This window comes from Conger conger, chromosome 1 (assembly GCF_963514075.1).
Source record: "Conger conger chromosome 1, fConCon1.1, whole genome shotgun sequence".
Classification (NCBI taxonomy): Eukaryota; Metazoa; Chordata; class Actinopteri; order Anguilliformes; family Congridae; genus Conger; species Conger conger.
In genome coordinates this window covers 22,265,159-22,286,728 of record NC_083760.1, presented here as the reverse complement: position 1 = coordinate 22,286,728, position 21,570 = coordinate 22,265,159, and the positions used below count along the sequence as shown (strand labels likewise).

Here is a 21,570-nt window from a genome sequence, read left to right as displayed (position 1 = left end):
TATTATTTATCCATCAGAGTTGTTTGCCTCTTGGAGAGTAGTGTCCTCTTGATGTAAACTTAATTCACAAAGTGCAGAAAAATCAAAGTGGGTCTTTTTGGAGCTGGGGAATTCTGTGTGTTAACATTAAATTCATTTTGTCCATAATTAGCATTTAACTGTAGGAGTCAGGCTCTTTTCTTTGTTTTGGTTAAGATGTTTGGAAGGACTTGAAAGCTGTCCTACCACCATGTGTTTTGCAACAAGCCTTTAAAAATATGTTTTTTTTTTTTACAGTGACATTAATGAATATTGCATACTCCTGTCAGAACTGTGACAAAGACACCAGTCTCCTATTGATTTTTTTCAAGTATGTCTGAAATTCTAATTGGAAAGAGGAATTATAATAACAAGTCTGAGTTTGTAGAAATTCCTCTCTACTTGCCAGAGTTGTGGAAGGTTCTGGGCAATTACAGCATAGTGTATCATTGTTTGTCTGACAGCTTTTTCAAAACTTTTTCCCCCCTCTACGTTGCGTGGTACTATTCATTCCAGGTTCATTCAGGACATGAAAATAATCCGTCATACCTTCACTGCCAAGGGATGAGTCTCGCACTCTTTCACCCCAGCTGAAATTGATTTGTACCTGAACGCGTTCCATCTTCTGCGGAATTCTCGAAAGGACAAACAGAGTGTGCGTCACCGCTTTTTAAAAGTAACCTGGTTACTTTTAGATGTCTGATAGGAGCTGACTGACAGCGGTGGCTCTTTGTTTTCTGGTGGGAAGTGGAGGCTTTCCAGGGAAAATATTCCTTGCTGTGAAACCCGTCCCCTCGGCGTAATTCCAGCGTGATGAAACAACGCTTGTAATTCACTGGTGCAACTAAACTGAGCCGCTATCACTGTGTGCTCCCTGGGAGATTTGTATTCTGGACCACACCTGAAGCCGTTTCCCCTCAAAGTCTTCTCTCCCATTGGATGGAGTGTATACCATTCGTTGGCGACTGTAGCATTGTTTTTATAGTCACACTTTGACTACTTCAGAGCTCTTGCTACTTCTGTTTATCTCTTTGACTCGCTCTCTCAAGCCTCACCTCTACTCTTTTCTACAATTTATATCCCTCCGTCCAACTTACATTCTCTCCAAAATAATTACAATAATTACCCCTCTATCTTGCGCCCCTGACCACTGTTGCTCTCATCCTTTTTTTCTCTCACCCTCCTCCCCTCCTCTCTCTCTCCCTCTCTCTCTCTTTCTCTCTCTCTCTCTGCAGTAAAGTACAGGCGCGTATGGCTTTCTCCTCCTTCCTTCACCGGGTTCAGATGAGACTCTTGGCAGAGAGCAGAGGAAACGGCAGCACAGCCTGGCCAGAGAAGGATGATGACCAAATGGTAACCGTTTAAATCAAAGTCTTCCCAGGAACGATTGGATAGAGAAAACAGACCCCTCTCTTACTGTTATCTACATTCATTTTCCTTTTGCCCTGTTCACAGTGCGTTACTCATCTGAGCTGTGTTGAAACCACATAAAAACACATGAAGCTTTAAACATATGTGGATCGGGCTGTGGGAAAATTGTATGAATACATTCTTGTATTGACACTGGTTTTTATCGGAAATCTTGTTCTGCTAAGATTGGAATGACAAGCATTATTTTCCTGCTTTACGGAGAGAATTGAATCATGCAGTGTCTTACTGTGATATGTTTATTTCAGAAATGTTTAATTTGGAACAAATTCTTGTTTGCGAATAGTGGGATATTTGTGCATTATATGTAGATAAGTTAGGAAAAAAGGGAACACCCAAAATCTGAGCTTTCTGTGAGAAACTCCCACGCATTGTCCTTTGAACAGGTCCTTCAAAGGAAGCCAAGATTACAGAGAATTCAACATTTCCATTTCTCACCTTGTGCCAATTACTTTTTTGTTGTCCATCAACAAATGTAATGGCAGCCAAACTGGTTTTGATTTTATTGCTCCCTTTTTAGCACAGCGGAAAAAACGATGGGAGTATACACAGGAAAAAAATTATATAATACAGACTTGTTAGTGGAAAAAGTGGAAAAAATAAAACTGAATTATTTCTCTCCTTAGTGTGAAAAAAGGTTTGTGCTCCTCAGCAGTCAGATTGAAAAAGGACTGCTCTAAAGGAGAAGATCTGGTTGGTAATGAAATTGAGTAAAATGAAATCTGAGACCTTTGGACAGAAAAAGGGAACCTTTTCAATGGAAATTTAGAACCTTTTTTGTTGAACTGCACAAAACCACTTGCACATGAGTTTGGATCTCTTTAGGAAATCTCTGATTTTGGATTGCATTAAGGAGTAGATAACGCCTTCTACGTTCTCTGTTCAAACTAAAATAAAGTTTTAGAAGAAATATAGTGGAACTAAGCAGAAACTATGGTGAGTGTGGAGAGATCTGACTCATAGCTTGGGGAGACCATGGGTGCATTCCAATAGCTTATTTTTAAAATAGTTTCCTTTTACTTTCTCCTGACCCGGAAATCGATCAAGTTCCGCCATCCTTAACGACATTCCAACCCGTTAAATGTTCCTTCTAGGAGCCTGAAATGTTCCTTCGTAATGTATTTTTCTTGCCACTGTTCCTAGCCTCTGGTGGGACAAGAGTAGGAGTAGAAAAAAATATCAAGAAAAAGAAAAAAGATGAGAAAAAATATGTTGTCCTGTGTTGTGCCAATGAAAGCTGCATCCCAGAATCCCTTGCTCTTCTGCTTCTCAGGAGCTGGTGATCCGCTTCCTGAAGCGAGCTGCTGGCAACCTGCACGAGGACCTGAGGATGGTGCTGCCCAGCCGCCGTCTGCCCCTGCCGGACCGACGCCGCATCCTGTCCCACCAGCTCGGGGAGTTCCTGCACTGCTACAACAAGGTGCTCTCTTACTCCGTGTGCGCTTTCCCCTGCCTTTAGCCCACTTACTGTAGGTGCTATCTCACTCCGTGTGCGCTTTCCCCTGCCTTTAACCCACTTACTGTAGGTGCTATCTCACTCCGTGTGCGCTTTCCCCTGCCTTTAGCCCACTTACTGTCAGTGCTCTCTCACTCCGTGTGCGCTTTCCCCTGCCTTTAGCCCACTTACTGTAGGTGCTATCTCACTCCGTGTGCGCTTTCCCCTGCCTTTAGCCCACTTACTGTAGGTGCTATCTCACTCCGTGTGCGCTTTCCCCTGCCTTTAACCCACTTACTGTAGGTGCTATCTCACTCCGTGTGCGCTTTCCCCTGCCTTTAGCCCACTTACTGTAGGTGCTATCTCACTCCGTGTGCGCTTTCCCCTGCCTTTAGCCCACTTACTGTAGGTGCTATCTCACTCCGTGTGCGCTTTCCCCTGCCTTTAGCCCACTTACTGTAGGTGCTCTCTCACTCCGTGTGCGCTTTCCCCTGCCTTTAACCCACTTACTGTAACGTTATAGTGCTCTTTAAAAAACTATGAAGTTAAGCTAGCCAAGTTAGAAACACGTTTTCTTCTTTTTACTCTTTAGATTAACGTTAGATTGCTGTAGTTTGTAGCTAGGTGCCCTCCTAAAAAAACAAAAACAGCTCAGACCATCAACTACCCGCTTATCGCATTTAAAACCATCTAGCTAAAACTAGCTATCATCATAAGCTGTTTGGTTTTATCAACAGACATTAACATTCTGACTACCTCCTAACTGCATAGCTAGCTGAGTTTGAATGATTGCTATTGGTGGATAACAGAACATGTTTGAACAACAGGTAACTTACAAACATGTAACTTACTGTAATTAAAAAAGAGTGCGTCCTGCTAACTGGTAGGGTAGCTGGCTACCTAATGTAAACTGTCAGTGTAAGCTGTCCATGGAGAATGGAAATAAACAAGCTGGCTTATATTTTACCAGAAATACATATACGTATATAGCCCAATGCAAATTAATTGTGGGTGGCATAAGCTTATAGCATTGGCTTTGCTTAGGGCTAACTGCTCATTTACATCTTGCTAAGCTGAGGTAGGAGCTGGGTGGGGCCTCAGTTTGGTGCCAGGGTCCAAATGGGCCTTTCCAGACTTTTCACATCCTCTGTGGAAGCGTCCAGCTGGACTCAGGCTTGGCTGGAGAATAACCTCTGCTTCTTTCAACTTCCTCCCCTCTCAGGAGACTGAGCAGATGGTCAAGAATATGGAGCAGCTCAAAGACGAGGAACGCTGCGTCGACCCAGATATTTTTCAGGAGTTCGTCACTGAGGCCAGGTTAGTGAGTCAGGCCTTTCCGTCATATGCATTTACAACGTACCTTTGATCCAGACTTTATGTTAACCATCATGCAGTGGCCACCCCTCGACTGTAGATGATGTAGGCCTAGTTAACAGGAAGCGAAACTGTCACTTGATAGTTTTGTCCTCCACTCTTTGCTTAGCGAAAGCGATCTGGAGGAAGTCCTGACATTCTACACGCACAAAAACAAATCTGCCAGCGTCTTCCTGGGAACGGCGTGCAAGAGGGCCAAAGCCAATAACGGCCCTACGAGCTCGGGTGAACCAGCTGAGACCCAGAGCGGTGAGTGTGTCTCGGGCGTTCACACCTTGGCCCTTTAGCCAATGTCTTATTAGCGGCCGCGTTATCCCCTCCCCCCCTTGCCAATTCATTTCGACCCCACTGCATTAAGAGCACAGTTAAGTGTAGATTTAATTGTCCATGACGCACTTTGCATCTGAAGCAAGTTCTCAGGAAATTTCGGTCGCAAATAATTGAAAGGCGCACAGGGGTTGTTTGTTTGCGCACGTGACTGCTTTTGGTTCCAGATTTTCTCCCTCCTCCCTTCCCATTAGCGGGATCGTTTTTCGGACGTTTCTGGCAGGAACAGCTCAGGCGTGTCCCCTCTCCGCCGTTCCAGTTCCCTCCCCTTCAAACGGAGGCGAGCGCGAGCTGCAGGGAGCGGCGACGCAGTCATCGGTTTACTGGGTCAGGCTCGGGCCTTTTCACATTCCCGCCCGGCGTATCATCGCCGCCGGTACAATCTCGTCCCGCTGTCCAAACTTTATTTTCACAACGGTGGCAAATAAACATTGTGCTTCTGTGGTCTCGTGAACCCGGGCCCGCATATTGAACCGAGCGCTGGTGCCATACGCGGTCCATGTGAGTTTTATTAGTTCCACAAGACTGCAGGATTTCACGTTTGGTATAAATCGACTCCACGATTCGCATTTTGGGACTTGAAAGCCATCCAGTAGTGAGTTTTGCTTTTATTTTTCCACAGCCTGTTCTGCAGTAGCTTTGGCCTCTGAGCAAAAATCCGGCTCCACATAAGATGCATATGTTGCGCTTTTTCTTTTTTTTTTTTTGCTGTCAGATTAGTTGCAGCTCAAAGTACGGTTAACAACATTTATAGTTTACTACTCGACTCTGTGACTGAATTGGGATTTCCTGAGGCAACCATACATATAATCCCAATTTTGTTTTCACATAACTGTGGTGTTTCCATGCAATTCCTTCTGGAATTGGTTACAATAAGTAGAAGCTACAAATGTTGTTTTCCTTCATGTTGTTGTGTTAGCCCTCCTGTTATGTTAAGAGTTTATGACCGCTTTTATGTTTGGGGTCAAATTGACCCCAACCGTTTAAATAAATTCAACAGAAACATTTTGACACATTGTGTGTCGCCTTCTTATTGTCTCCCAAATGACTAGCCTTTTATCCATAAATATCTGTGTGAAACCTCAAGTACAGGAAGTGAAAGTTTGGCATCCCTTTGGGAAAGTGCCACCTGAATCATCCACAAAGAAATCTGAGATAAAATGACATTTTATACAGTTACAGAGGGTCAAAATAAGCCCATGATACACATGCAAAGTTGGTACAGGACTTCTGTAATCAAAGCATTATGTTTATTGCATGTTTACTATTTAATCCAACCAAAACAGGAAATTTGTTACATTATCATTCAGCTCATTCGGGGGGAGAGGAGAATAGGGCATTTGGCGTGAAGCTACTGAAAACATTAGCAAAAAAATACACATTTGCATTCGTAAAGAATTGGATCACAGTGCCAGATTCAGTGCAGATTCATTTAGCAAGTAACAAATGTTTGTAGAAAGGAGCATGTACTGTTTCAAACTGATAATTCCCTAACTTTAAATGTATAGCAGCTTGTGTGACCGGCTCTCTCTCCAGTTCATTTTTCATTTTTATCAGCTACACTAAATTTCCCAAAGGAAGTTTGCAAGCTGTGAACAGCGTACTGTATAGACATTTTGCGTATTTAAAATCTTCATATGGATTCGCACTTCGAATAGAATTGTGGTGTCAGGAAAAAGGATCCAAGCAAGTCTGCCGGTGATTCCCCGGTGACAAATTGCTGTTGTGCATTTGAGAAACACGCCTGTAACCCAAGATACTTCAATAAGTACCCGCCTATATATTTCTCCTGCATATGGGTATCGGCTAAGCAAATAAATAATGATGCAGTTCCCAGACATCGTATAACCCCCCCACCCCCCCACCCCTCTCCATATTTACACTGTATCATGTGGCTGCTGGTCTTCGTGCAGTGCCTTTGCACAGCTCTGAATGGTGGCTGCGGTGGGATTCCCTGGATGGAAGGGTGATGTATTTGACACGGAGGTGAAATAAGCGGCCGTGACTTCTCCTCCCGGCGGTTGGCGCACGCGGTCGAGCCGCGCCCACACCCCGGCCCCAGGGCTGCACAGCCCGGCCTGCTCCCCTCCCCGTCAGCCTTCAAACGAATGGCAGCCCGGCCGCGAGACGCAGCCAGCAACATCTGTTATTATTACCGACTCCGCTAAACAGAGCGGCCTAAAGTTGTTTTTAAGTCCTCCCGCTGTGGGAGCAGCTCGGCGCGATGACGAAACCAGACTGCGTGGAGCGGAAGGTGCGCTCGTCCTGGCTCTGAGGAACGAGAGCCCCTCTTCCCTCTTCTGAGGAAATGTCCTTGTGTTTTTGATTTCCGGAACGGGGTGGGGATATGTTTGGAATGGACTTTCCCAATTTAAACAAGGGGGGAAGGGTGTAGGGGGACGGGGCTAATTCTGTGCGTAAGAGCTGTGGAATTACTGACACTTGCGATAACGGTGGTCTGACTGGCTTATCTTCTACACTGAACAGCTGTCTCTGCGGCCAATGAGGAGTCCGGTCCCTCTGAGCTGTTACCGCTCGCCGTGGGGCCCACCGCACCCCAGCTGCAGGTTCCCGTTTCCCAGTATGCTCCTGTTCACCCCGTGGCCTTGGACTGCGCCCATATCCACCTGCAGCACCTGCAGCCCTCACCCCAGCTCAAATCCCAGCCAAAGTGCACGGGCCCGCCCCCAGTCCCAGTGCCACCTCACCACCCGACGCACATCTCCACTCCGCCCCCGGCCCCAGAGTCGTCTCAAGCCCCGCCCCCTGGGCCACCTCAGACGTCCGGCCCCGCTCCGCTTCCTCGTGCCACCTGGGCCACCGCCCGACACGGCTCCGCGCCATTGGCCCACGCCGCTCCGGAGCCCGGCCAGAGGGGGCGGCCCAGCGCTCGAGCCCCGCCCACCACCACCACGGCGACGCTCGTTCCCAGCACCGTGCAGATCTACAGCCAGAAGCTGTCCCGCCCCATCTCAGCGCGGGCAGGTAACGTCGCTGATCCCAGCACAGGGCCTTTTCGGGCTCTACGCTAACATCGCCGATGTGCTAAATTTTGAAAGTTTAAACATTTTCCAGCACACTACTGCATCCCAATTTGTTGATATTTCTGAATTATTTTTCCACTTAGCACACAATTTTCAGGAGCAAATACTCCTAAAATGGGAGCACTGTCGGGCCCTGTATTTGGTGGCATTCCAGACTATAACCTGCTGTAGGCTAGTAGTTTTCCTATAAACCAACAGAATAGGTTTGTGAAGTTCATTTGCTTCACAAGTGGCCATGACTGCATTTGTTGGCTTGTTTTTTGTTTTTTTTTCAGTGTGAGTGTTTTTGTTTGATCGCCTTTCGTTCACACACCCTGCCGTGGATGCGTCCACTCTGCAGCATGTGTTGTAGGCTGTGAGCATGTGGAATGCATGGAGGATTGCACGGTTCATTACACCGCAGGCTCAGTCGCTCCAGGACTCTGACAACCACATCATGTAAGATGACGTGTGTAAGCCACCGCCAGGTGCAGGAATTATACACTTCTGCTATACCATAAGTGCTTTTGCAGGCACGATGATAGATTTATTTCTGTATTCACGTTTTCTGAGAGTGGGCACTTGTAAAACCTAATATGGATCTATGAAAGCTGTGCGTTAGGAGTGATTTGTTTCAGTCCAGGCAGATCTAAGATTACAGTAAGTAGTGGGTAGTGTGTGTTTCTGCTTATTTGCTGCCTGGTTAAGCAAGATGTGTATTTTTCGTTTTTAATTCAGCCTGATGTCGCATCATTGTTTCATTATGTTTCTCATTATTCTTTTTCCCAATGCTTGAATGGCCTCTGAGTGCCACACTTTGATTGGTTCCAGAAGTAGGCAGTATTGTCTTATCATTCCAGGTAGTATCCTGGTCAAAGTTGGCCAATTAGCTCACAGTCGCAGTTTTATGCCATTTCATATATCTGTAAAATCAGACGGTAGGTATCACTGTGAAATTCAACATGATGAATGAATTGAGCTTTCTCTGGAGATACGGAAAATGTTTTTATATTTATTAGCTTTGTTCAAAATTCTGACAGCATGGCGAAGTAAACAACTTTATTATATGGAATCTGGAGAAACGTGTCTGTGTTTATAGTGATAGGGGGGAAAAATGTATATTGTTTTTCCGGCCGTTGGTCTGCTTCTACAGAGAAAAAGGTTTGCATTTGGTCACGATTGCATGAACCTCAGCCTAAGGCCCCGGCCTGCATAATCAAGACCTCATGCGGGTATTTCTCCACACCGACCTCCCAGCGGGTAAATTGTGCACTTTTATTTCAGCGCAGATTACTGCTAATCCCATTCGATTAAGCAACGCTGTTGGTGAATTCCTCTTACCCATCTGCGACTGAGAGCCGGCAAACGGGAACTAAGCACGCTTAGGTGCTCCGCTGGTTTCCGTTAATGAGTGTCAAAACCTCTGGCGCCTCTGTACTCCATGGAGCCACAATGGCGGTGAGTCACGAGCACAGGAACGGGGTCCGCGCCCCAGCGATTCTCCCTGCTGACAGTCTCACAGCATGGCCGGGGCCGGTCGACAATCCGCCCAGGGTCCTTGCGTATCTTTGTTGTGTAGTGACGTACCGTGACATGTCACGTTTTGATTGCTGTAGACTTTGTGATCAAGCACTGAAAGAGCATTCCGGGCCAACGATGTATGATGCATGAAGCTGGCTCTGAAATCAAGAGCACAGTACAAGTTCAACATTTATAAATGTACATACTTGAACATTATTGTTTGTGTTAGTATCATGCATATTTATTTGTGTTGGGCGTTGCGGAGTCTGTTGAGACTATACGTGTGTATGCTTAAGTAATAAAAGCACACAATAAAAAGACCAGTTTGCGCCTCCGTTATGGCGAAATAATTGCACATACATTGTCGAAACATTGCTCAGATCTTTTGGCACGACCAAAGGGACAACATTGTATTTAACGTCAGTTTTACATTTAATTAGGCAATGACAGGAACAGCTAAGTTCTGAATACGTCATTCAAAAGTTTATAGCAATGAAAGTGCGATACGTCTCAATAAATCAGGACCCTGAGCAGTTGGTTGGGCCGAGCAGATGGTAGACCGACCCCGGGTCCCGTGTGCCCCCTGCAGCCTCCAGGAAGCCCAGCCCCTGCAGGTCCAGGCCCAGCTCGGCGGGGATGCTGAAGGACGTGCCCCAGAGCAGCTCCAACCAGCAGGCCATCGTCGCTGCCCTCAAGAAGCTGGCGGAGAAACAGGCCGCCCGCCAGTACTCCACCTCCAGCCACATCAGCCTCCTCACGCAGCACGTGAGTGTTTCTCAACCTGACACATCAGCCTCCTCACGCAGCACCTGATTGTTTCTCTACCTGACACATCAGCCTCCTCACGCAGCACCTGAGTGTTTCTCTATCTGTCATGTCAACCACCTGCTCTGACCGGTTACACTGCCTTTATGATATCACCTGACCAATACTGAGAGATGGGGGTCCTGATTTATGTCTTACGTGGGTCTCTCCTGCTGTGTGTGTGGTGATGTTTCTGGAAGAAGTTAGGGAGGGAGTTCATGAGTTTCATTCAAGTTGATGGGGATTGCTCCCCTTTGGTGGCTTTGTTGTTATATGGAAGGAAGGGATGGCAAACATTACATTTTTAAAATAATTATCCGTGAAGTAATAACTTTAAAGCTAGCAAAAACAAGTTCCATCAAACTTGGAGAAAAAATATCCCATGGCACATAGATGGGGCATACAAAATGGCGGCCCATCTCGTTAATTGATCTTGCTTAATTTTCAGGGCCGGTTCAAATCTCAGTTTGAAACCTACAGTCGCTGTCCAGTACCATGGTTCTGAAAGGGTTCAAATACATTGGGGCACTGAATCATATAATTAGCATGCATCACACGACAGTCATGCAAAAACAGTTGCAATACCATAATCAATTTTCTTGTTAATTAAATCATTCTTATTTATGGAAACTCTGCTTCATAAACATTTCCATTGCAGTGCCGTCTTGAACCACATGCATTCAATGAAGCTCTCTTAATAGTAATGTTGTATTGGATTCCTTGGTAGAGGAAACACTTTAAAGTGTAGATGATGTCATCATTCCTCCTAAAATTCCTCCTGTGACTATGAAGTTGGGCAGGATTCAGTGTGACACTCGAATAACCTGGATAGTATGTCAGCTTCCCCAGTTCAAAAGAGATTCATTGGCAGTCTCTGGATGGTCAGGCTCATAACCATCAATAACAAGCATCTAGTTGAGGAAATTTGAGTTCCACATCTGAAAGCTGTCATTAGACCTAAATCCACAGTGGCTTCCTCAGATCTGTCGTTGGAGCTCGGCTGCGGCTTCGTGCAGGTTTGGCACCCCCAGTAGCCGTTCGCCGTGTCTTACCCATGTCTCTGACACCAAGCTGCATGGGTGGGCCAGATGGACTAAAATACCAGAAGCATGATGTTTCTAGGTCCTGAGGTTGATAATGATATAACTCGCAATGCTGTTAGTTTCATATCTCTTGCTTATTTGCCACAGTTTGATTCAGATGTCAAGCATGATGTAAAACAGACAGTTTAAAGAAACAGCCCTTAGTCTGCGTTGCATCATACCCAGCATGGTAATAACAGCACAGCTGAAGAATATTGAGCGAGTCATGAGCAATAGCGAACCAGTTGTGCGTTTCTGAAAAGCCGAAGCAGAAAGCACTAGTATCTTTCTACGTGATTATCTTTTGTGCTTTTCCGCCCTTTCTCTTCCCAATTTTTTTGAACGGCCAATCTTACGTACATCATCACTTGTCGCTGCAACAGGTTTTCTTTATTTTGCCACTCTGGAATGCAGAATCACCACGGTGAGCCTTTCTCATTGCTGCGGAGTCCTCTGTCAGTTTGGTAGGGTAGAGACCAGCCTTCAAGCTCTGACGCTTCTGCTTATTTTCACTGCGGTCCACCAGCTGACATGTGTGGTCATTGGGGAGAAAGGCAGGGCAGCTTGGGCAGATTCCCAGTTGATGGAAAAGAGACACTGTTGTGCAATGAGATCCGGGAATACGCTGATGACAGAAATGGTCCCTCCCTGGGTGACGCTACGGCCAGTTATGCATACATTTACTTCCCAGCGCTGCAGCTGGGATGGAAAGCTTATTGCCATCAAGGGCCAGATGGACTGAGCCAAATGCAGGTGTTACACCCGCTTGTCTAAGGGTATGAATGCTGCTTGTGAAAGCGGCTGTAGGAGGGAAGGCAACTGACATAGGCATATAGGAAACACTCACCACCACGCAGCTGGCTTGGCTTCGGCCAACGCAAGCAACAGCTCGGTAGCAGGCTTCTCCGTTGTTGTTGGCAACTATCGTTCAGTTTGGGGTGAAATAAAAGTTGTGATGAAGTATGGTCGCGGGTGAAAAGAAAGGCGATGGAAACAAAGGCAGGAATGGGGGGGTGATGGGTTCAGAGAGAACATGCACAGTGAGTCGAGCATTGAACTCTCACAAACAGCAGTGGCCACCCTCCTCAATGGTTAACCCCTAACCCCTAATCCCGCCATCTTCTTCCACGCTCCATTCATCTTTTGCTTACATGTTGTTTTGCAATCTATATCCCCTGGGCGTGTTCCCAATGACACGTCTGTCTTCCCAATCACACTGTTAGAACAGGGGTTACTATACTACTAACTACAAAACAGAAAACTATTAGGCGTGGCCTGGCTAATACTTGAGGGGGGACCTGCTTCAGTCCACAAGGGATCTACGGTACGTTTCTTGGAACATCCATGTTCCAGCAGTACAATCACCCAAAGCACATGGCAGGAGCTACAAAGGAATGGCTTAGAAACAAGGAGGGCAGTATTCCGGAATGGCCCCTCTAAAGCCCAGACTTAAATCCCATAACAAATTTGCGGTATGAGCTGAAAATTGCTGCTCAGTGTCGCTCTCCGTCTAACTTGGCAGAGTTGGAGCTTCATTTGCATGAAGGAATGGGCAGAAATCTGAATGTGTAAGGCTCATCCCGACAAACGTGCAAAGACTCTGAGCTGTAAGGCATATCTGCCAAGTATTGGCCCTGGGGGGGGGGGGGGGGAAGGTCTCAAATTTTGGGGGGAAAAACTTTTTTCAATGAAAATATGCATCAGAAAATTAAACGGGACAAAATGAGAAAATTGCATATTTTTGCATATTTTCTGAACGTTCTGTTTACGGTCAGCTCCAGAATTATTGGCACCTTGATAGAATTGAAGAAAAAAGGTGGCATATCTATATGTTATGTTCAAATGTGGCTTAATTTAGTTAAGCTCAGTCTAAAGGAACTATATTGTCTCATTCCATCACTTCCTATTTTATTAGAGTATAAAAATGAGGTAACATGCCAAATCCATTTGTCATCCATCCACTGTCAATTCAAAAGAGACAGAAGGTAATTGACCATCACAAGTCTGGTCATGGGTATGAAAAAAGACAACAGTTAAGCATATCACCTCACTGTAAGGGCAGTAAAAAAATAAAAATGTGGTTGCACGAAGTATTAACCAGTGAAACCAGTTTTTTGTGGAAAAACGGTTTTTTATTTGAAAAATATGGGACATTTTTTGATTCCATTGAATCATTAATTAATTACCCTACACATTTACCTTATTTTTTAGTTTACAGAATTCTTGGACATATTTATGAAGGATGGCAATAATTCTGCGCATGACTGTATGTGTACTTATCTTTGATCCTGGACAAAGCGTCTGGATTCTGTGTGCGCATTTTAGCCGATGAGCTTAGTAATGTTCCCAATTATGTTACAGATGGACTTCGTAATCTTCACTATTACCATATTATGTTGTTGAATCAGGGCCCAACAACAACCTCCGTGGGTGTCATCAGCTTGGTGTCCTCTCCTCCAAACCCACGCGGATTCAGTCGACCGTCAGGCCTCCTCCCAAGGTGGTCCAGTGCTCGGTAAACTGGTTTGGCGCAATAAAAGGCCCGGTCGCACTCTTGCAAAAAAAAAAAAAAAAAGCGCTTATCTCTCCCTCTTTCATCTCTGCTGGAGTCCGTCCCCTATTACTCCAAATCTGCGGGAAGGAAAAAGAAGCTAGAAGCTTTGTTGCTGTGTCTTGAATCAAAACTGGCTTCGTATCTGAAGGATTTCACAGCGGCAGGGCGACTCATCAGGCCTCCAGCGGTGAGATTTGCCACAATGATGTTGACCAAGCCGTGCTCCGGCTGTGAACTGCTCCCTGAGTGAGCGTGTGACTCAGGGGGCTCCAGCGGTGAGATTTCGCCAGGGCGTCGGAACCCCAGCAGCGGGGAGAGGAGCCTTGCGTCGGGGCGTCAGCCGTAGCGGTTGTTCGGCGGGGTGGGGGGGCCGAAACGTGAAGCTCCGTGTGCGGTCTCATTATCAGACGCCCTGCAGGGGAGTGCTTTGTGTTGATATTTAACAGGCAGTGAGGGTTTTTTGTGGTAATTGATGCTTATAAATGAAAGAATGTAGTGAATTGGCACAGAGTGGGGGAGTGAGAAGCTTGTTTGCTCTCTCTCCCTCTCCCTGTGTAAAAGAGAGCTCTCTCCTGACATTTGCTTTTTGCTGTGGGAAGCCCACTGGCCTCCCACCACCCCTCTCCCCCTTTGCCCCTCCTCTCTGTGAGCCTTTGGATGGCACCGGACCACACAGACTGAGGGTTTTTATGATTTCCTCTGTACTGTACAGTATAGTGTTACAAACTGAAAGGTGTTTGCTGTAATTCCCACAGACGTGTCATTTCTTTGCAAACGTTTGCATTTTGTATAAATACAAGGGGAGATTAAGGTGTTTGAACTTTTTTTTTTTTCTTTTGTTTGTATTGGACCCAGATTGAAAGTTCTTGGATCATGTATCGGACCCCATATGATGTTGTGTATCATGAGCATGACTGCTGCTCACCTCGATGTGGTTTGCGATATCGGATTTCTTGCAGTATACACACATCCAGGTTTAGGGAATATTTTGACCATTGTATTTTAGGCCGGTAGATTAATCACATGGCGGACTGGTTCCAATTGGTATTGAGACTTTACAAGGCTTAGGATATCTCTAAGCTGACCCTTCGCTAAGCCTCGGCGTGATACGAAGGTTGGATTGTGTTGTCGGCTTTGATTTCGGCGCGCACCGCCCTGACACCTTCTCTGAACGCTGCAAATCAGATGCAGTCCTCCGGGGGGAAAGAACCGGAAAAGGCTGAGACAAGGCCGGGAGTTCCTCCGGCTCCTGTTATCTTTGCCAGCCAGGCGGTTCAGCGAGAGAGGATTATTACGCCTCGTTTCGATTCACGCCATTTATTTAACCGCCATCGCCGCTCATGCGGAAAACGAAGCCGTAAGATCGTTCTTCCTTTTTTTATGTTTCTCTTTTCTCTTTTTCTTTTTTCTTTTTTTTTTGCAGCCCTGACTGGCACATAAGTGCAAATCATCAGATATAATCCCTTAATGAAGGTGGTTTCCACACTCCCGCGGTGGTGAGCCAGCATGGCCCTGTCGGTGGGAGATGAGCAGCAGACCGGCACTGTTCAGTGTTACCCACGTTTTTGAAGTTATGCAGAGAATGCAGATAATAATAACACTAATGGCGCATTCTGATCTCTCCCGATGGGCCTGTCTGGCCGAATCGAATGAGAGAAAGAGGCAACAACTCAGGAATTTCGGCTCTCTAATGACCACCAAAGTAAAAGTTGTGGAAATGCTTGAAAACCATTTTCTAACACAGCGCATCCATCATTCTACAGTGTAAAGTGTGGCAGTCGTATATGACATTGGTAATTTTAGATTTGTTATATATATAACATCGTTAATAGTCTGACCTTGTTTAATTTAATTCAACATCGCACTGAACAAAGTCACTGAAAAGGAATTCCAAACATCCTCTGACCCTTTTTTGCTCCATTTTTGGATTTCTAAAAATACACGCTAACCCAACGTCACAGCACCAGCAGTGTCCCAGTTGTTGAAAATAAACCGACTTTGATATTTGTTGACAGTATATTGTGGATTCTGTGCAAATATACACGGGGATTAAAAATAAACTCCAGATCTCTGCACGAGAAGCTTTCCATCCTTGCTGTGTTCTGTCAGTTCTTGTATTAATTTAAACACCTGTCTTTTAGGAATGTGTGACATTTCCCTTTCTCCCGAATGACAGCCAGCCAAACTATTCATTCACCTGCCCAGAACGAGGCTTAACTTTGAAAAAATAAACCAAACTGTCACTTCTGAATGGAATAGAGGAAATATCTTCGGGCTCTTAAATAATTGGCATACACATAACACACGCTGTAAGGTGGAAACCCTCAGCTGCAGAAATAAATGAGTAATCACCCTGCCCTTTCCCCTTCATTTTTCTTTTGGTACCTCTCTAACACTTTTTTTCAGTCCCGCTTTTCAGCATTGAATATTTGTAGAGGAAGAGACAGAATAACAAAACAGTTGAATTTAATTACATCCTACTCTCAAGTCAAAGTGAGCTATGTAATTTTCACCAAATAAGACCTCCCATGGTAGCATGTTTTCAGTGGAACTGCTGAACCACAGTCCCGGTGCATAGTGTCCAGAGGTGCATTTATTTGGTGACGCACAAGAGAACGGGGGAATGAGATAGGTGGAACAGCACTTGACTGCTAATTGCCCGGTTCCGGTTGTAAACACATTTGACTGGTGACTAACGATCCCTGTCTTCCTGGAGGGAAGGACCACCTTGATGCAGAGACAAGTGGAGCCAGGCTCCAAAGAGTATGTGTACATTTCACCAAGTCAGATAAATCAGCACACGCCAACACACAGCAGGCATCCGTGTACAAGTGTCCAAACTGGAGACGCTTGTTTAGCTGTGGCCTATGTGTGAATTAGGGAGGGATCTTACGGCCTAAAGGTTAAGTGTGCTGGTCCTAACTGTGGCCTGTTTCCGATTGAATGTAATGCATCACTTGGCATGGTGCTCCTGAAATCAGGCTCATTCTCTAATACATTATGTCATTAACATAGCTTTTTGGGTGCTTTATTAAATCGTCTTTTATCCCTGCAGTTTTTCTCCCATCTGAATTTGAAATGGCGAGTTGTATTTGTGGATTCAATCCATCTCTCCAGTTTTCTCTGATAACATGCGATAGCGCAGCTAAACACGCATGTCATCCTCCTATGCAGCTAACACAGACAGAATGTAGGGGTCACTGTTATGGCTTGGTGTATATTTCTGTGTGTCAATATGACTGACATGATTTCATAAATACGACCTTATGAAAAAGGTTGTATTTATGGAAGCCTATGAAAAAGTGTAATACAGTATGCAAAGGGATAGTTCATTTTCTGATGTTTTTTATTGACACCCCAGGCAGTCTTGCAATGAAGGACATTTTAGTTACTATCAGGCTTCAGAGGTTTGTGGTTTAAAACAAGAAAATACACATAAATTCTAATAGGCTAACTAACGTTTTAACTCCAAAGCAACTTTTTTGTTCCCCTCTAGGGGTTTCGTGTGTGCATAATTATTCTTCCAAAAATTACATTTAATCTGGTTTTCAGCTGGAACGATTTTATATGACACATGCTGCCTGAGATCCCTACACTCAAGGAAATTGTGCCGAGGCATTCTGTATCATCATTGTATGCAGGTTCTTAGCAGTGCAGAGCTCCTCTCATTTGGGAACTGAGATGGAAAGCAGTACTCCCACAATCCAAAACTCGTACTTCTATTTCTTATTTTGCCAAAGAATAAACATAAAATTAATCTGTTCATATGTTCAGCCTCAGGAAATTTGGTGTTATCTGAAGTGTATTTTCTTGCTTTAGATCACAGATCCCCTGAATGCCTCTATGCCAGCTATTATAAATCTGTCTGTTTGTCAGAAACCTCTGTAAGTGTCTAAAATATCCTTCATTGCATAATAAATATGTCTTGGCCAATCAAAATAACATAGACTAAATCTGAAATACAATATAAAAAACCCCCAGAAATGACCTATCCCTTTTACCATGCACTGTAGCATCTTACATTGATTATGGAGTTGGCACTCTTGTCACTCTCCAACAGCCTGATCTACTGGGGTTTTTGCTCTGTTTGAATTTGAAACATTGCTGCATTATTTTGCTGAATAACCATGTATTCTGTCAGTTAGTAAAAGTGCATGACACCATTTCTATATTCAATGGTTTTGAGCCAGCTTGCATTTGTAGCTGACTTTGTACATGCATAAGCAATTTGTAAACGTACGGTCATTTTACAAGTAAGTTCAACAGATGGTGAGATGGTGTCACATCTCAAAGAAATAATCGTGAACATTGGAATTTCTGCTCTGTTAGTGCTTATCTTGTTTGTGAGGAATGAGACATGCTTGAAGCTTAATTTATATACTTTCCCACACCTTGTTGCAATATCACATTATGGTTTTATTAACAAAAGATTTTTCTTTGATTTTGCTTTGCCCCCACAGCTGACTAACCTGAACCTGGCCAATGGGGCATTCGTTAGAAGTAATTTTACACTCAGCCCATCGGCTCGTCATGGGATGGTGACCCACGGACCGGTCCGAGCCGTGCGCACTGACACCAGCCCAGTGAGGTGAGTACGGACAAATCCCGCAACTCAAAGCCAGCTTGTGTGCTGGCCCCTTGTATAGTATATGCATTCATTCCCTGCTCTCTCCATTAGTGAAATTCCTTCATGCCTATATGTCATATGGACTGCGCACACCTGTGTAAGTTTTTCTATTAGAACATTAAATCAAGTCAATATTATCGTGTAACCGATATTTAAAATACAGTTTTCATTGACTGATAACCTCTGACAAATATATTCCAGCAAAACTGTTTAAACTGTGACATGTAAATCAAGAGCCGGGTTGCTCTTGCAGTGAGATTGATGCTCAAGATGAACTGGTTCAATGGGCCTTTCAGCTGGCTGCAGCTGGGAGAAATTTCTCCTCGGAACAGAATGTCATTTTGGCTGGCACGGATTTCTCCTGTGTGTTATAGTGTATTATCATTATTACGATGAATTATTTGCTTAGCAGATACCCTCATCCGTGACTGTTGAAATTGTACTGAATAGTTTATACACATCACTGTGTAACTTTTATGGTTGTATTGATCCACTGTTCTCGTGTATTGCAGAAAGTGTGGAGCGTTCCAAGGGAATTAAACCTCCTAAACCATCTGGTTCAGAGAGCAGTGGCCTAACTATTATGCTATTGCAGATAGCGCTTGCTGCTGTGCTGTGATATGATGTAACTGCTGAAGGCTTGGTTACTATTTGGACAGGAGGCCTCTTGAGAAAACCAAGTTGTTACTGAAAGAGTTCTTGGGCCAGTTAGGTACTCTTCCCTCTGACAAAAATGCCACTGTCCCTGCCCAGCAAATGGCTACTGTTCTGTAGAAGGTGTTATTTTTCGAATGAGGTGTTGAACAATGCGATCCTCTGGCAGTTTTTGAATGGGTAAGGGTGTTGAACTAAGTTTACTGGTTAAATTTCTTCAGAACTGGAGAGAATCGTGCTTTACCTTGTGTTCTATAAAGGTGTGGCCCATAGAAATGAAATGGCTCCAGTGCTTTTAAACAACAGCTGTGTCTGCCATCTGATATGACTGGAAGTTGGCACCTTTGGAGCAAGTCTTGATACTCCAGCTGCCGTGAAGAAGCCATTACTGAGAAAGCAAACATCAGAGTGAAAACTGGGCCAAAGAAGAGAAATGTGCTCTGGTGTGCCAAGATAGAGCCCCAGTTGTTTGGCAGAAAGAGGGCCATGTTACATTGACAACTGTCTTCATCTTGGGCACCGTTTGTCTGCCGTTTCAAAATGCACCCCTGTCCACATTTTATAGGGATGCATTAAGGCTTCGAAATATATCATTATGGAAATAATATAATATTTCCTGCAGTCTACTAATGTATAATTGCCACTGAACAAAGACCAAACTCATTGTTCATGAAAGCTTGGTAACCATTACCTGCCTTAGTTTGCTTTGATTAGAATCACTTACAGTCCACTCTTGCGCCTGCTAAATGCCAGTAACATACAGTAAAATAGTGAGTAGCATATGGGGGGGTTTGTTAGCAGTAACTTGAGGAACCCTGGCCCAACTTAAAGGCTGTCCAAACAAAATCTTTAGAAAATTGCGACCATGTTGAAGCAGGTGTGGCTTTGTTCTGTGAATTACATGCAATTCCTACGATTGCTGTACTCTGCAGTCCTCGCAATTCCATACACCAGCTTAATGCAGTTTTTTACATTACATTACATTACATTATTGCCATTTGGCAGACGCTCTTATCCAGAGTGACATACAGTTGATTAGACTAAGCAGGAGACAATCCTCCCCTGGAGCAATGCAGTGTTAAGGGCCTTGCTCAAGGGCCCAGTGGCTGTGCGGATCTTATTGTGGCTACACCGGGGATTGAACCACCGACCTTGCCTGTCTCAGTCATTTACCTTAACCACTACGCTACAGGCCGCCCTTTCACGCTACCTTAGTGCCTAAATGCCTTACGTTGTCATCATAATAGTGATACTCTTGTTTCCCATTTTTTGCACCATTACTGCAGTTTTTATTCTGAGGATAACATAAAGAGATTGAGGTGATATCTACTTCAAACGAGGAAATCCTGCTACTGTAGGTCCAAGGAGAATGTTTGTAAGCAGTTTCATAGAACTTTCTCCTCCCTATTCTTAAAAAAGTGTTTTTTTATTTTATTTTATAAAGTTGCTTTCCTAAATGAAATCTGCAAGACTTACACTTTGGTTACATGGCCTATTGTTTTTGGCTAACTCTTCGTTATGAGTTGTCAGGAACTGTTAACTCCATGGGACCCACCCACTCCATTATCAGTCATAAGTTAGAATTCTTTGCACAAACATATGAACCAGAATTAGGCTGTAGTTTGAAACTGCACTCTGACCACGACTTCAGGGAACAGAGGACTCATCCCTGTATTTTCAAGTGTATCAATGATTGTATTAGGGACAGGATTGCTCCCATGCACCTGGTAAAGACACGGGGAGCCAGGGAGAGCCCAAATTGTAGTACCCCAAACTGGTAGGCCCTGGAAGCCGAAACACAGGAGTGGCCGGTGCTCTCTGGCCACTGGAATGTGAAAATATGTGTTCATGAAATCCATGGACATAAACTATTTCTTTCCTGAAACAGCCTGAAGAAATGTCTGCTGTTTTCAACATGTGGAAAGAGAGGACTTTTAGGAAGACATTCAACCTTAAATTAGGATAAATTTGGGTGAAACCGGCCATACGGTTTTGGCGCCAGGAAGTAGATGGAGTAGAATCCATTTTGCTGTGTCGCCTCATCGACTCGATTGCCCCGTTCTCTAGAAGGCAGAATATCTCCTGGGTGAGCACCAAAGCTTTTATAGGGTTCTTCGCAAATGTCTGAACCTGGAGAACATCCCAGTATCTGAGGTGTTCTTGGGAGAAGTATCCGAAGACCGGCCCCAGGCACTCAGGGTTTTGTTCCGTAGCCTTTGATTACCTTGTGGGGGGGGGTGGGGCTAGGCGGCCGGCTGTCTGTCGAGCGTGGGGGGGGCACTGCTCCGCGCAAACTGACAAATTGTGGCTTGGCTTGTTCTACCTGAACGCCGCGCTCTGGGGCTTGCTGGGAAGCTGGACCAAAGACCTGGCCTGGAACCACTGGAAAGTTGCGCAGGTCTGCCTTGTCCCTTTAGACAGGGGGGCCTGTGCCATCCAGATCTGCTGTAGAAACGGAACTCCCAATGCACCAGGACTACCATCAACTGGGAAATGGAACTCCCAATACACCAGGGATACCATCAATTGGGAAATGGAACTTCTAATACACCAGGGCTACCATCAACTGGGAAATGGAACTCCCAATACACCAGGGATACCATCAACTGGGAAATGGAATTCCCAATGCGACCCTTACAGGCAGTCATATTGTAGGCACAGGAGACAAGAACGTCAGTCAACCGAAGCTGGCCTGGAGGGCAGTGGCCATTGGGCCTTAAGGC

At 44.9% G+C, this 21,570-nt stretch overlaps 1 protein-coding gene across 1 annotated transcript in view; it reads left to right on the top strand.

The window, feature by feature from the left end:
- Window positions 1–21,570, top strand: part of ttll5 (tubulin tyrosine ligase-like family, member 5) — an 87,441-nt gene that overhangs the window by 32,873 nt on the left and 32,998 nt on the right. The window contains exons 22-28 of the mRNA XM_061243578.1: window positions 1,254–1,371; window positions 2,720–2,866; window positions 4,104–4,198; window positions 4,365–4,504; window positions 7,070–7,567; window positions 9,716–9,891; window positions 18,027–18,154. Of these exons, the coding sequence (XP_061099562.1) occupies window positions 1,254–1,371; window positions 2,720–2,866; window positions 4,104–4,198; window positions 4,365–4,504; window positions 7,070–7,567; window positions 9,716–9,891; window positions 18,027–18,154 (1,302 nt within the window). The remainder of the gene's footprint in view (window positions 1–1,253; window positions 1,372–2,719; window positions 2,867–4,103; window positions 4,199–4,364; window positions 4,505–7,069; window positions 7,568–9,715; window positions 9,892–18,026; window positions 18,155–21,570) is intronic.